The following is a 15,470-nucleotide window of genomic DNA, read 5'->3' on the forward strand; positions in this document are numbered from 1 at the left end:
TGAGAGAGGTCCACAGAGAATGGCCAGACTGGTTTGAACTGACAAAGTCTATGGTAACTCCGATAACTGCTCTGTACAATTGTGATGAGAAGAATATCATCTCTGAATGCTATTCTGAGATGCGGGCTGGTGCTGTTTTGGCGGCACGAGGTGGACCTACACAATATTAGGCAGGTGGATTTAATGTTGTGGCTGATCGATGTGTAATATATATATATATATATATATATATATATATATATATATATATATATATATACTACACACACACACACACACACACACACACACACACACACACACACATATACATATACATATATATACACGCATATACAGTGCATCCAGAAATTATTCATACCCCTTCATTTTTTTCACATTTTATGTTGCAGGTCATTTAATGTTGCAGATTAGTTTTTCACACCAATCTACGACATACTAGGGATGTGCCCGAAACCGAATACCCTATTCGGAAAGGCATGAATAATGACTTCAAAACAAATAACGGATTCATCTGAATAATATAAAAAAAATTTGTTTGACTGATAATCCAAGAAAAACAAGCATAAAGCGACATTGAAAAATTAACATTTTGAATTTATGAATCTAAAGTGTAAACCTTATGAATGAAAATGTGCACGGTGTGATTACAGATCGGATGGGCGTGGTCTCGATTCCATTTGCGGTCTCTGTAAATTGTGCGTGTCTGGAGCTTTTCAAGTATAATATTAACTAAGATAACGACATCATGTACACCTTCCACTACTTGAAATGTTAATGTATCACACGATTCACACGTGATTCACATGTATTTATTTATAGCCTAAACAAGAGCGTGATGTTAAATTCCTGACCTGAAGTGATGATTTCACGTCGATTTCACGTCGGAGCTCATCTTTCCATCTCTTAAAGTTGACAACATTTATAGTCTGGTTAAGACTTAATTCTGAAAAAAAAAAAAAAAAAGTTAAAATGCTCCATAAAGGTTTAAATGCTCCATAGAGTATTCATCTATTCTGAATATTCTTGCTTATGTAAAACAAAGAAACTGAAACTTGCTCTGTCTTTTTTCTTCTTGAGAATGTTAAGTGTTCTTGAGATCTGAAAAGGCGCTGTATACATTTAACATTATTTTTATTGTAATTATTATTATTTAACTAAATAATGGTGTCCTATCGTAACAATTCCTGATAGGCTTACGGGACTTTAACCTGTTTCTAGGCTATATTGATTTATTATATTTCTTTTAGTGCTTTAATTTGTATTTATTATTCACTGCAAAATGTGTGCTTGACATTTCACATTTTGCTTGACACCAGTTGCCTTCAGAATAATGTTGCTATACATGCACAGATGAACGAAAATTCCTTTTCAGGCAGATATTAATATCAGAAATACCAGGAGAAACCAAAGTTAACAACATATTCCACAGTTAATGTGACCAACAAATTCAGCTTCATTTGGTAAGAAAAAAAATTATTAAATAATAATAAATATTATTATTATGAAAAGGCATTCACAAGGCATATTTTATTAATAGAAACTATAAACATAAGAGTAAAATTTAAAAATGGGTGTTTCTCTTAGTTTTAATGCACTTCTGGTTTTAAGCTGCTGGATGACAATCAGTAAGGCTTCAAAAGTGGACACTCCACCGAGACTGCCCTGCTGTCTGTCACGGAGTCGCTGAGACAGGCGAAAGCTGAATCCAGATCATCCGTCCTGATTCTACTGGGCCTTTCTGCAGCCTTTGACACAGTCAACCATCAGATCTTACTCTCCACCCTCTCTTCGCTGGGCATCACAGGAACTGTGCTTGACTGGTTTAATTCCTATCTCTCGGGTAGGTCCTTCAAGGTAGCCTGGAGAGGTGAGGTGTCCAAGTCACATCAGTTACTTACTGGGGTACCTCAGGGCTCAGTGCTTGGGCCACTTCTCTTCTCTATATACACAACATCACTGGGACCCATCATTCAGGCACATGGTTTCTCTTACCACTGCTATACTGATGACATGCAACTCTACTTGTCTTTCCAGCCCAACGACACCACAGTGACTGCTCGAATCTCTGCCTGCCTGGCAGATATCTCGGTCTGGATGAAGGAACACCACCTGCAACTTAACCCAGCCAAGACCGAACTCCTTGTCTTTCCAGCCAACCCTGCTTTTGAACACATCACCGTGCAGCTGGGTTCAACTACAGTAACGCCTTCCAAATCGGTCAGAAATCTAGGGGTAACCATCGATAACAAACTACATTTCACAGACCACATCTCAAAGACCGCAAGATCATGTAGATTTACACTCTACAATATCAGGAAGATAAGACCCTTCCTCTCTGAACATGCCACACAACTGCTTGTTCAGTCACTTGTCATAACTAGACTGGACTACTGTAACGCTCTCATTGCAGGCCTCCCTGCATGTGCAATTAGACTCCTGCAAATGATCCAGAATGCAGCAGCACGTCTGGTCTTTAATCAACTAAAGAGAGCGCATGTTACACCACTCCTTGTCTCTCTTCACTGGCTGCCGGTTGATGCACATATCAAGTTCAAGGCTCTGATGCTGGCATACAAAACAGTCACTGGGTCTGCTCCAGCATACCTAAAATAATTTCTGCAGAGCTACGTGCCCACTAGAAACCTGCGGTCGGCTAAGGAACGTCGCCTTGTTGTACCAACACAAAGAGGCACCAAAACACTTTCCCAGACTGTCGGCTTCATCATACCACGTTGGTGGAATGACCTTCCCAACTCCATCTATGAAGCTGACTCACTTTCTGTCTTCAAAAAACAGCTAAAAACACATCTTTTCCATGAGCACTTAACCAGTCATTAAAAAAATAAAAAATAAATTGTTGTTGCACTTTGTGCAATCTGTTTTGAATACTACTATTCTGATGCTAGTGAAACTTTGTAATATGGCACTTTTCATACCACTGTCTCCTTAAGATGATTCGCTTATGTGTTCCTCTTTTGTAAGTCGCTTTGGATAAAAGCGTCTGCCAAATGAATAAATATAAATGTAAATATAAGCCCTGCCCACACCTGATTCTATCCGAATACAGAGACAGATACAGATAATACTGTCATATGAACAAATAAAAATACAGATAATGGCTTCCCTGCACACCCCTACTCCATACCCCATAATGACAAAGTAAAAACCAGATTTTTGATAACATTGCAAATTTATTAAAAAGAAAAAAATGAAGTATCACACTGACATAAGTGTTCAGACCCTTAACTTAGTACTTATTTGAAGCACCTTTGGCAGCGATCACAGCCTCAACTTATGGGACTTATTTTTTCAGTCCCAGCCGCTGAAAAACAAGCAGCAAACTTGTCCTTCTGCAAGTTTCTCCCATCTCAACACATGATCTCTGGAGCTCAACCAGAGTGACAATCAGGTTCTTGAGGATTAAAACTGCTTTTAACTAATTTGTTTTTGTCTTTTTTGTTTTTTAATTTATGCTTCCTTGTTTTTATATTGTGGATGTTAAGCACTTTGTGACGTCTGTTCTAGAAAGGTGCTATAGAAATACAAATTACTTACTTACCTCTCTTACCAAGGCCCTTCTCCCCCAATTGCTCAGTTTGGCCGGGCAGCCAGCTCTAGGAAGAGTCCTGGTTGTTCCAAACTTCTTCCATTTAAGAATTATGGAGGCCACTGTGCTCTTGGGAACCTTCAATGCAGCCGAAAAAATTGTGTAGCCTTCCCCAGATCTGTGCCTCGACACAATCCTGTCTCTGAGCTCTGCAGTCAGTTCCTTTGACCACATGGCTTGGTTTTTGCTTTGATATGCATTTTCAGCTGGGCAACCTTATATAGACAGGTGTTTGCCTTTCCGAATCATGTCCAAATCAAGTGTAGAAACATCTTGAAGATGATCCAGAGAAATGGGATGCACATGAGCTAAATTTCAAGTGTAATAGCAAAGGGTCTGAATCCTTATATCAATGTGATATTTCAGTTTTTTCTTTTTAATAAATTTGCAAAGTTATCAAAAAACTGGTTTTTGCTTTGTCATTATGGGGTATGGAGTGTATGTGGACTGATGTGGAAAAAAAAGAACTTAAAGCATTTTAGCATAAGGCTGCAACAGGACAAAATGTGAAAAAAATGAAAGGGTCTGAATACTCTCTGAATACACTGTATTAGGGCTGCTCGATTATGGCAAAAATCATAATCACGATTATTTCGGTCAATATTGAGATCATGATTATTTAACATGACTACTCATTGACTTTGGAAACATCATGCATTTATTGAACTTTAAAAAAAACCAAAAAACTTTTTAACAGTGGATTTTCTTGAACTTCAAATGTAAACTGCACTGGGTAGGGGAGGAGGCTATTGTCATATGAGAATTATTTTATGTTAGGTATGGTAGTCAAATAAAAGAAAGCCTCCATCATCATCATTTACAGCAGGGGTGCTCACACTTCTATGGAATGAGATCTACTTTTTCATCATGTTATTGCAGCAAGATCTACCATGTACAATAAAGGCTGTACATTATCACAATAGCAAATTTCAGTAGTTTGTAGTGAAATTTGATGATTCTCAATACCAGCTTCAAAACCAAAAATGTTAATTATGGAAGAACGGTTTCAAGTTCTTAAGTAATTATTCAAGAATAGTAAACAGTCAGTAATAAAATAACAATAAAAAACAGCATTGAATAGAAATAGATTAAAAATAATAGAACAAAAAATACAAATGAAGAAAATTCAGTGCTTTTTTAACAGCTTTAAATGTTTTTAACAGTAAACATTCAGAATGAAATGCAACATAAAACTACTACTGGTCTTCACTGTATGATTATAATACATCAGTACTCTTTAAAACTACTAAAGTTACCCAGTCAAGAGCGTGACTGTTTTCTTGTTTTCTTGTTATAGTTGTTTGATTATTATAATGACACATTAGACAGCAGCAGGTCTATTAACTTACATATATAATTATAAGTCCGACATTTTAATACAAATCCGCTTTTTTCCCCGCTGTTTACGTACACTTTAGACGTCACTCTCTGTGTTAACATGAATACCTCTCCGAGAAGGGCATTTTGGCGGAATTCTGAAATGTATTTGACCGTTCAAGCACGCATTAGCACGAGCATTTTCCGAACGCGCATGTTCAGCAAACACACATACACCTCCTGTCAATCAAACAGGGTGCAGCAGTTACTAGATCACTAGCGAATTATAAAATTACGTGCTCTGGATTACTTTTAACAGCAGAATAAGAATATGAACTTTTCAACAAGTGAGGCCTAGGCTATCACGAATATAGCCGATTATTTTTTCCGTATTGACGTTTTAATCAGTCTGCTTAAGTAAAATTCTCTTTCACTTGTACCTTCAAAAATCCACTTGTCCCGGACAAGCATTAATATCGAGCCCTGATTAAATATTGTATTCAATATTCTCTGATAACAATTTTTTCTTCTGCATTATAGCTCATAAAGTAAATGTACATTGTTTTAAAAGAGTTTTAGATATTGTTTTGGAAAACAAGCCAAAAAAGACTAATCAAAAATGTATTTTGTTCCAGTGTATAATGGGCTAAGACTACACTCTCACTTTTATGTTCACTTCGATCCATCTTTAACTAAAAAAAAAAAACCTTTCTCTTCTTAATAGAGCTGTGTATCGTCAATTTTCTTTGTTCAATGATTGGAGATCATGATAAGATACACACAGTGAACATGACAATATATTATGATTCACTACATCGCGAACCATCACGTTATAATCTAGCTGCAGCAAACGCACACAAGTGACAAACGTCCCCGCGCTACAGTGTGCATCAGCCGGGAGAAGATTCAATCACTTCACGCAACTCATAGACGCGCCGCTGACTGCACATAGAAATGCCAGATTCTGAGTTTATTTTCATAACCCGCTTCCTTATTATTTGAACTTTAATAAAGGATGCTTTAAAGATATAACGCCGGGGTGTTTTATTGCCAAATGGAATGTGGCACAATAATCATTTTATCTCGATTATCTTGTTTTCATAATCGTTGGAGGCTAAAATCGTAATTGAAAATAAAATTAGATTAATTGCCCAGCCCTACTGTATATATACACCGATCAGCCACAACATTAAAACCATCTGCCTAATACGAGGTCCCCCTCGTGCCACCAAAAGAACGCCAATCCGCATCTCAGAATAGCATTCTGAGATGCTTTTCTTCTCATCACAATTGTACAGAGCGGTTATCTGAGTTACCGTAGACTTTGTCAGTTCAAACCAGTCTGGCCATTCTCTGTTGATCTCTCTCATCAACAAGGCATTTCCATCCACAGAACTGCTGCTCACTGGATGTTTTTTGTTTTTGGCACCATTCGGAGTAAATTCTAGAGACTGTTGTGTGTGAAAATCCCAGGAGATCAGCAGTTACAGAAATACTCAAACCAGCCCATCTGGCACCAACAATCATGCCACGCTCCAAATCACTGAGATCACATTTTTCCCCATTCTGATGGTTGATGTGAACATTAACTAAAGGTCCTGACCTGTATCTGCTTGATTTTATGCACTACACTGCTGCCACACGTTTGGCAGATTAGATAATCACATGAAAGATTTTTTGGTGCCAGATGGGCTGGTCTGAGTATTTCTGTAACTGCTGATCTCCTGGGATTTTCACACACAACAGTCTCTAGAATTTACTCAGAATGGTGTCAAAAACAAAAAACATCCAGTGAGCAGCTGTTCTGTGGATGGAAATGCCTTGTTGATGAGAGAGATCAACAGAGAATGGCCAGTCAGGTATTGTCAGTAGCTACATAAATTGCCAACATTTAAATAGTTATTAAATGTTTGATCAAAATACCTCAAAATCAAACTTTAGACGATCTGGACGATCTGACAAACAGATGTTTAGGAAAGTGTTGAGGTAGTTTTTGTTGCTATTTAGTGATTTGGGAGAAAATAAAATCAAAAGTGCCCTTTAGCCCGTTTTACCCTACTTTCTATGAAAAGTTGGTTGAGAGAATGTCTGGAGTGTGTAGAGCGGTTATCTAGGCAGAGGATAAGATTATACAATTGTTTATTAAAATAAGATAGTCTATTTTTTATTTTTTTTTATTTGAAACAACCACAAAAACTCCTTAACAGATCTATAGTTGACTCCAAGCACAGTTTGAAGGAAAGGCCATGATATTTAGAAGCAACAGCACTCTTGGTTTGCCAATCCAAGACTGAGCAATTTTCTAATTACTATGTGCACCTGGATGACTGTGTACACCAGGAAAAAACCCTGTGTGAAATATCTGGAGCCACTGACACCATACTTGACAGTACACTTTTGTAAACGGCACTTCACGAGTTCATCATACCTTTTTTCCTTCGGTGCTGTCGGCACTGACATACGAGAGCTTGCGTCTCACATAGAAGAGCATATCATCCTGACGCGGCGACCATTTCTCCATGAAGTATGTGGAGAACATCCATGTCCAGAACACTATCCGGTCATCCTTAAAACACCCTAAAAAACAAAAAAAAAACAAAACAAGAACCTAGTTGTAGTTTAATCTGAAGTGTTCTGAAGAGTGCACATATTACCAAAGCTCAAAAATCAGATTTAACATCACAGAGGCTGACTGTGCTTGAACCTAAAGCTATCAGCTGAAAACCAATATAAATAAAAGTTCTGTATTTAAAGACATCATGAAAAATTTGTCCTAGTTATTCTTAATAAATGTCTCTGGTCTTATTGAGCATGATTCATCAGTGCACTTTCATTCTTTCATTAAACTACAATACCTTTCTCTGCTTCTGAAACAACTATTTTTTTCTGCTGATAGACCATGCACGCATGGAAAAATAATAATTACCCAATAATATCACAGCCCACGTTTCACAATCAAATCAAAACCCAATGGATAAAAGTGCACACCTACATTATTTCCTGATGAATATTCTCTTTCACTCGTGAATATACTACATTATTAAAATGAAGTGCGCTGTGAATGATGTTTCATATTGTTTTTAAGTCGCTTTATAGGGTCCAAAAAGTACTTTCAAAGAAAATAAGCAGATGATATGAGATGTATTGTTTACGTAGTTATTTCCTGGTATAATAATATTGCCAGCAGACATATCACCCTGTAATTCAAGACTGGTTGCCTACTGAAGCTAAGCAGGGCTGAGCCTGGTCAGTACCTGGATGGGAGACCTCTTGGGGAAACTAAGGGTGCTTTCACACTGGCAGTTTAGTTCAAAACACAGCACAGTTTGCATGAAAAATTGGTAATGTGAAAGCTGTCATGCGGACAGGGGAGCGCACTGTGGTACCGAACCAGAGACTACCTGTAGGAGGTGGTCTGAGTTCGGTTGCAATGGAACTGTAGTGCGATTCGTGTGCATGTGAAAGCAACTCGGACGTGCACTCGTTCAGGAAGTAAAGTAACCTGTGCATGCGTTTTAGCCGATGGCGACATCTATCTATCTATACACCTTATAAATACTATTATAGGTTATAAATATAGGATATAATAGGAGATGACAGTGGCGATAACTTCACCTTGGACACGAGCGTGAGGAAGCGTGCAGTGTAAACAAAGATGCAAATTAATTCCTTGCAATCAGCTGTCCCCTCAAACGCAGTTTGCAAGCAGCAGCAAGCCGCCTTCCCCTGGACATCTGATGAGTTATGCCATGAAGCGCACATATACACAGTTGTCGTTCACTCTGCTGTGCATAATGGCACCAAAATAGCAAAATAACAAAAAGCATGAGTCGCGTTGTGTTCTCCATGCGTGTTTGTGATGACGTAAGATGAACGCAAATGGACCGGGGTTCGATAGAATCAAGTTAGTGTGAAACCAGACCAAAGCTGCGGGGGGCACTGGGAACAATCGCACTTGGAATCGGACCGCAGCAAACGTGCCCAGTGTGAAAGCCCCCTAAGGTTGCTGCTGGAAGAGGTATTAGGGAGTCCAGCAGGGGACTGTGTAGGTCCTAATGCCCCAGTATAGTGATGGGGACACTATTCTGTAAAAAGGCACCGCCCTTAGGATGAGACGTTAAACCGAGGTCCTGACTCTCTGTGGTCATTAAAAATCCCAGGACACTTCTCGAAAGAGTAGGGGTGTCCTGGCCAACTTCCCCCATTGGCCCTTATCAGTCATGGCTTCCTAATAATCCCCATCCATTAATTGGCTCTATCACTCCACTCTCTCCTCTCCACCAATAGCTGGTGTGTGGTACTATGGCTGCCGTTGCATCATCCAGGTGGATGCTGCACACTGGTGGTGGTTGAGGAGAGTCCCCTGTTCACTGTGTAAAGTGTTTTGAGTGTAGTGTCAGAAAAGCACTATATAAATGTAACGTTCATTCATTCATTCAATAACCATTTCACAGAACTAAAAAAAAAACATTTATCCCTAAGAAAGCATATTTAAGCATCTAAAACAACATCTGCTGCATAGTGGCCCAAATGTAGCTTTAGACATGTCTGGTTTTGGTTTGCCAATATTTAAGAAATATAACTGATGTTCAGATGTTTCCCTGTTTTGTTTTGTTTTGTTCTTTCAATACAATACATAACAATAAATTGTAACAAGAGTCATACAATCTATGTAGTGAATTTACATTAAGTCAATTCAGAAATAGTGTAGTGTAAGGAGTATACGGACCACTTGTAGAAAAAATAATTTGAGAAATTATGCTGTAGCTGAAGCAGCAAAATTATGATGCCAGATTTTATTTCTGATTTGCAATATGTCATTGAAGCAAAAGATTACAGACTTTCTCCATTCAAGTAGGTGGAGCTGTAACTGACTTGAAATAACCATCTGAGGATTTGTTTATGACTTTAATAGTATTAATGAAAATGTTAAATGACATCCAGAATGAGTTGAAAGAAACACATTTGTGGTTTGTTGTTGAAGGAGTACTTCAGCTTTTCGCATGGGCTGTGGGGATTAGAAGTCTGCCCAGGCCTTAAAATGAAACCCCGACCCATACCCGGGACCGTGTGACCTGACCCGAACGCTACCATCAGATTTTAAGACTGAACCCTACCTGAACCCAAAACCATTCACTCTTTTTTTAAGGAGGGGGATTTTCTCCCCTTTTCCCCCAATTTGGCATGCCCAATTCCCAATGCACTCTAAGTCCTCGTGGTGGCGTAGTGACTCATCTCAATCTGGGTGGCAGAGGACTAATCTCAGTTGCCTCTGCATCTGAGACAGTCAATTCGTGCATCTTATCACGTGGCTTGTTGAGCGTGTTACTGCGGAGACCTAGCGCATGTGGAGGCTCACCCTATTCTCCGCGGCATCCATGCACAACTCACCACGCGCCTCACCGAGAGCGAGAACCACATTATCGCGACCACAAGGAGGTTAACCCAATGTGACACTACCCACCCTAGCAACCGGGCCAATTGGTTGCTTAGGAAGCTTGACTGGAATCACTCAGCACGCCCTGGATTCGAACTTGTGACTCCAGGTGTGGTAGTTAGCGTCTTTACTTGCTGAGCTACCCAGGCCCCCCACCATTCGCTCTTTTTATAATTTGTTCTCCAAGCAAATATTGTTGCAATAGGCTGTTTTAAATGTAAGTATCATAGGCAATATTTGTAACAGTAAACATACACAATTTTAACAAGGCACGATGGCCCCTCAGCACACCAGAGTAGAAGGGAAAAAAACATTGGCTCATCGTTTATCAAGCACCAAAACTTTGCTTGGTGCAGAACAATCTGTAATCATGTGTAACAATATAAGAGTCACATGAAGTCCTCTTTGCAGCCTGAACTCCTTCAGAATGTCCAATCTTTGTGACAGCTGCGCTAAAAACAAGCTAGACATAGCACAACGAAGGAAACAAAACACAGGTGACTCAACATTCCTTTTTTAAACTTGATTCTTCTTAATTAGCGGTGAGACGTGGTGCAATGGTCAAGAACATCCATTACGCAAGTGTACATAGGAAAACAATGGAAAAACAGAGCAGAATCAAACGCAAAATCACATCCGATGTGAACAGCCCATTACTTGTCCGTTTGCGTTTCTGTGCGTGAGATCGCGTGCGCCAAACAATTTATGTAGGCCTGTTTATTTTCCATTAATTACAAATCCAAACCGAACCGAAGTCATACTTGAAAAACTGACCCTAACCCATCCCGAAACCCAGTGGTTTCTCGGGTCCAGCCGAGTCAGGTTGCAGACTTCTAGTGGGGATGGAGCAAAACACTGATCTCGCAGGATATAAACCAGTAGCGCATTGTGACCACAGATATAGGTGGGGTAGATTTAGCTTTTTTTTTACATTATTCTACTTGTTCAACTCATTATTCAAACACAAACGCGCTGACACAATATGTGGTGTCCTTGCATTATTCCGCCACAAGAAAGCACTCTTATAACTGTTCATTTTAATATTCTAAATAAGAAAGCTTTATCTTAAAATGTTGACTTGTTGTAGATCAAAATCTAAATCAAATGTTATTTTATAATGTTAAGTGTTGCTGGAGAACTCCAGGGAGGAGACGGAAAGAAGCAGAACTATCTACATTTCCCAACCTTCCCAACTCCATCCATGAAGCAGTCTTAAAAAATGGCTAAACACACATCTTTTCCATGAGCACTTAACCGTTCACTCATTAAAAAAAAAAAAAAAAAAAAAAAAAAAAGTATTTGTAGTAACATATATAATATATATATTCTTGTTGAACTCTAATCTGTCTTGGATACTACTATTCTGATGCTGATGAAACTTTGTAATGCAGTGCTTTTTGCGCCACTGTCTCCTTAAGACGAATCGCTTATGATGTATTTATTCCTCTTTTATAAGTCGCTTTGGATAAAAGTGTAAGCCAAATGAATAAATGTAAATGTGCTGCTGCACACTAATACTACAGTCACCTTTGGTTTGGCACTACGTATGGGCAGATTAATTTCTGCCCCAATGTGTCTCATTGAGGGCTTGTTGCAGTACCATTTTTGTTGTGCATGACACCGAGGAGACTCACAGCATGTGGGGGCTCATGCTACTCTCCGCAATCCACGCGCAACTTCATAAAGTGTATGTGTGTGTGTATATGTGTTGTTTCGCTGTCCACCCGATGTTTAGCTTCTCTTTCAATCTGGTCTAGACATCTCTACACTCTTTACTTTACCTTATTTTGACAAACATTTAGCTGACAGCTGCAGTGTGCTTGAGTGAAATATATCTTGCCAAAGACGGCTCACTTGTATTTACCAGAGCCAGGTGAATGTCTCCAGTAACTACCTGTGACTGAGTGACATTAATTAAAAGCTGGTTTCATACTGATATAGGACACCGCACTGCTGTCTTATAAATGTAGTTATTTTTGGGCTTTTGGCTCTTAATTAGTGGATAGGTACAGACAACTTTTGTTGCTAGAGAAGGGAAATTGGATCTGGAGGTGTTGCAGGCTTGACTCAAACCTTTGTCACCCGGTTGAGCACCTAGGCTCGACGTGTCTGGAATATGTTAACTAACCTCTGCACCAATACTTGACCTGTCTTAGGTTTGTTAGGGTTCTATGTTGTTGCCAATGAAGTCACTTACATTCACATACATACTTTCAGACCAATGACAAATGTTTTACAAACCCCATTGAGAGCGAGAACCACTAATCACGACCACAAGGAGGTTTCCCCATGTGACTCTACCCTCCCTAGCAACCAGGCCAATTTGGTTGTTTAGGAGACCTGGCTGGAGTCACTCAGCACACCCTGGATTCAAACTCGCGACTCCAGGGGTGGTAGTCAGCGTCAATACTCACTGAGCTACTCAGACCCCGTGTTACGATCCTTTAATAATAAACAAACAGATTTCTGTTCTAATTTTGTGAAATTAATCAGATGTCATCATCTCTGGCATGGATGACAAGACAATAAAATTACTAGTTTGTAGCCTAGTCTCTCACTTTAATGAAAATATAAAAATGGTCCATTCAGACTTTTGCATTTTCAAAATTCTCTCTCAGGGGATACCCCTGAACCCCCATACAGTATCATTCCTCAATCACAAATGCTTCTATGCCGCCATACTTGGGTATCTGAATGTAATGAAATATAACAATAATTTGAATGTAAAAATTATATGCTGTCGTTATGCTTCAAAACGAACAGATGAGCTTTTAACGTTCATATCCAGCTGCACTTGATTGATAAACTCTATAAAATATTGTAATATTTTGGTAAAAGATCCCTCAGACACCACTGTTTTGTCTTCTGGCTTCCTGGCTTGTGTGAATAAGGTGAACTAAAATATCTAGATGTTAATTCTAAATGAGTCACTCAAAATGTGTTTGATTTGATTGTAAGTCTACATAGCTTTTTATTTTATGCAGCCTAAATAATCAAACAACAATAACAAGAAAATGAGAAAAACACTCTTGGCTGGATAACTTTAGTAGCTTTAAAAAGTAGCCCTATTAATGTATTATAACCATACAGCAAAGACTGGTAATTTAAGTAGTTTTGTTACGTTTCATAACAATTTCTGAATGTTTACTTAATTACTTGATAGGCCTGTTAAAAACTTAAAGCACTATTTTCTTAATTTGCATCTTTATTCTTTTGTTTTCATTTGTTCTATTGTTTGTAATTTGTTTCTTTGCTCTAATTACTTGAAACAATGTTTACTCAAATTACTTGAAAATGGTACTGCAATTCATCAAACTGCTTTCATATACAAGCAAAATGGAATTTATAACTGAAATATACCAAAATTAACTGGAATCTAATCAAATCGAATTGGAATTGAATCAGGAAATCTGTATCAATACCCAGACCTATAAGATTCATTTTCACTGAAGCAATGGACTCTATGCACGGTCACTTCCGCATTTTGTCTCAGGGGGCTCAGTTACATCCAGCGCAGTGATCTTTGCATGTGGTATCAATGAGTGTTGCCAATCCAGCATGACTTTTTACACTCGCTGTTTACGTGATCTTTCGCGGATTACTGCGCACTATGTCAATGGCATTGTGAGGCTGACATCTGTCACTCCATAAAGTAAAAAGGAGAGGAGGTTTAACAAGGTATATTTGAAGTTAAATCAACAACTAAAAGGGCAAATTTTCCATAGATGACCAGCAGTGGATTAGCAAGGTCTGCATTTCCGACTGTATACATGTAATATTTTGATTAATCTTGCTAGATGAAGTATACCACTATGATATTATAAGTTAATATAATATGACAATTGATGATAGTCCAGCTTCACGTCAAATATGGGAGTAAACGATTATATAACATAGTGACTATCACTTTAACCATACCATCTAATAGGGCCAGTAGCAGTTTTATTAAATTAAATTGTGTATTGTATCATTACTGTTGTTTAATTATGAATATTGTGGTGTGCTGTTACAGTTTATATGAATAAAAACAAATGCATCTTCAGAAGAATACAGTGCTTTACTCGTGTAAGCTCATGCTTTGATTATGGGCAAATACTAATGATATTATCCAAAAATCAGTACTGTTGTTTAAGCTAGTGATGTTTCGTCGCTCTGCGTATGGCATTTGTGCTCTCTTTTAACATGAATGAATCGCTTATATTGTTGTATTCCTCACTTGCACATACAATCACTGGATTTAAATGTTGCACCGGATCAGCCTCACACTACGGGTCAGCAATGCTCGGACACCTTTCAAGCTTCATATCGTATGTATTTAAACTTATTGAATCTCACTACTGATATTATTTTAATACTTTTACTAAATAACATCACATTTGTTGTGATCAATCATTTTTAGTTTTTCAAAGAAGAGAAATATGCTGCCACTGTCTTGACACTTTCGCTATGGCCGAACACAATACCGGAAGTGCGTTATCGCCCCAAGATTATACCGAAAATATGTAGACTAGGTGCCGTGCAAACTAGAGTCCATTAACATGTTTTCTGCTGGTGAAATATACACAGGGTTGGGAGGGTTACATTTGAAATGTATTCCACTACAGATTACAGAATACATGTAATTTGTAACATATTCCGTTAGATTACTCAAGGTCAGTAACGTATTCTAAATACTTTGGATTACTTCTTCAGCACTGGTAGATTTTTTCACTTGTTTTGACTATAAAAACTCTGCCAGTACAATAAGACAAAATACACATGTTAAAAATACATTCTCTAAAAAACCTAAATATCTTATGCAGTGTTGTTTCTAAAACAAGATCAATCAAATTGATCTTGTTTTATGGATTTTTAGATATTTTTACAGGAAAACAATACAAACATTATCATCTAGAATACGATTTTTGCCCTAATATCAAAGGTCTTACTAGAAAAAAAGAAATTATGATCCAACGTGAATTTTCTTGATAAAAAAATATGATCGTGTCTGGTAACGTGCATGTAAAATGGCTAGAAATAGCATTTTAGCTTAGCGTAAAGATGAAAATTTACACAAGGTTTATTTCTATTTCTTCTGCTCCAAACGTACTTCAAACGTACTTCTCT

At 38.2% G+C, this 15,470-nt stretch overlaps 1 protein-coding gene and 1 long non-coding RNA gene across 5 annotated transcripts in view; one reads left to right on the forward strand and one right to left on the reverse strand.

Annotated features, from left to right (window-relative positions):
* LOC127435342 (uncharacterized protein KIAA0930 homolog) overlaps positions 1 to 15,470 on the reverse strand; it is a 51,935-nt gene that overhangs the window by 31,219 nt on the left and 5,246 nt on the right. For all 4 annotated transcript variants that reach the window (XM_051688768.1, XM_051688766.1, XM_051688765.1 and 1 more), the window contains exon 2: positions 7,356 to 7,504. In XM_051688768.1, coding sequence (XP_051544728.1) covers positions 7,356 to 7,504 — 149 coding nt within the window. The remainder of the gene's footprint in view (positions 1 to 7,355; positions 7,505 to 15,470) is intronic.
* LOC127435358 (uncharacterized) overlaps positions 1 to 15,470 on the forward strand; it is a 58,951-nt gene that overhangs the window by 11,936 nt on the left and 31,545 nt on the right. The window lies entirely within an intron of this gene.

The sequence above is a fragment of the Myxocyprinus asiaticus genome, chromosome 45, assembly GCF_019703515.2.
Source record: "Myxocyprinus asiaticus isolate MX2 ecotype Aquarium Trade chromosome 45, UBuf_Myxa_2, whole genome shotgun sequence".
Taxonomy (NCBI): Eukaryota; Metazoa; Chordata; class Actinopteri; order Cypriniformes; family Catostomidae; genus Myxocyprinus; species Myxocyprinus asiaticus.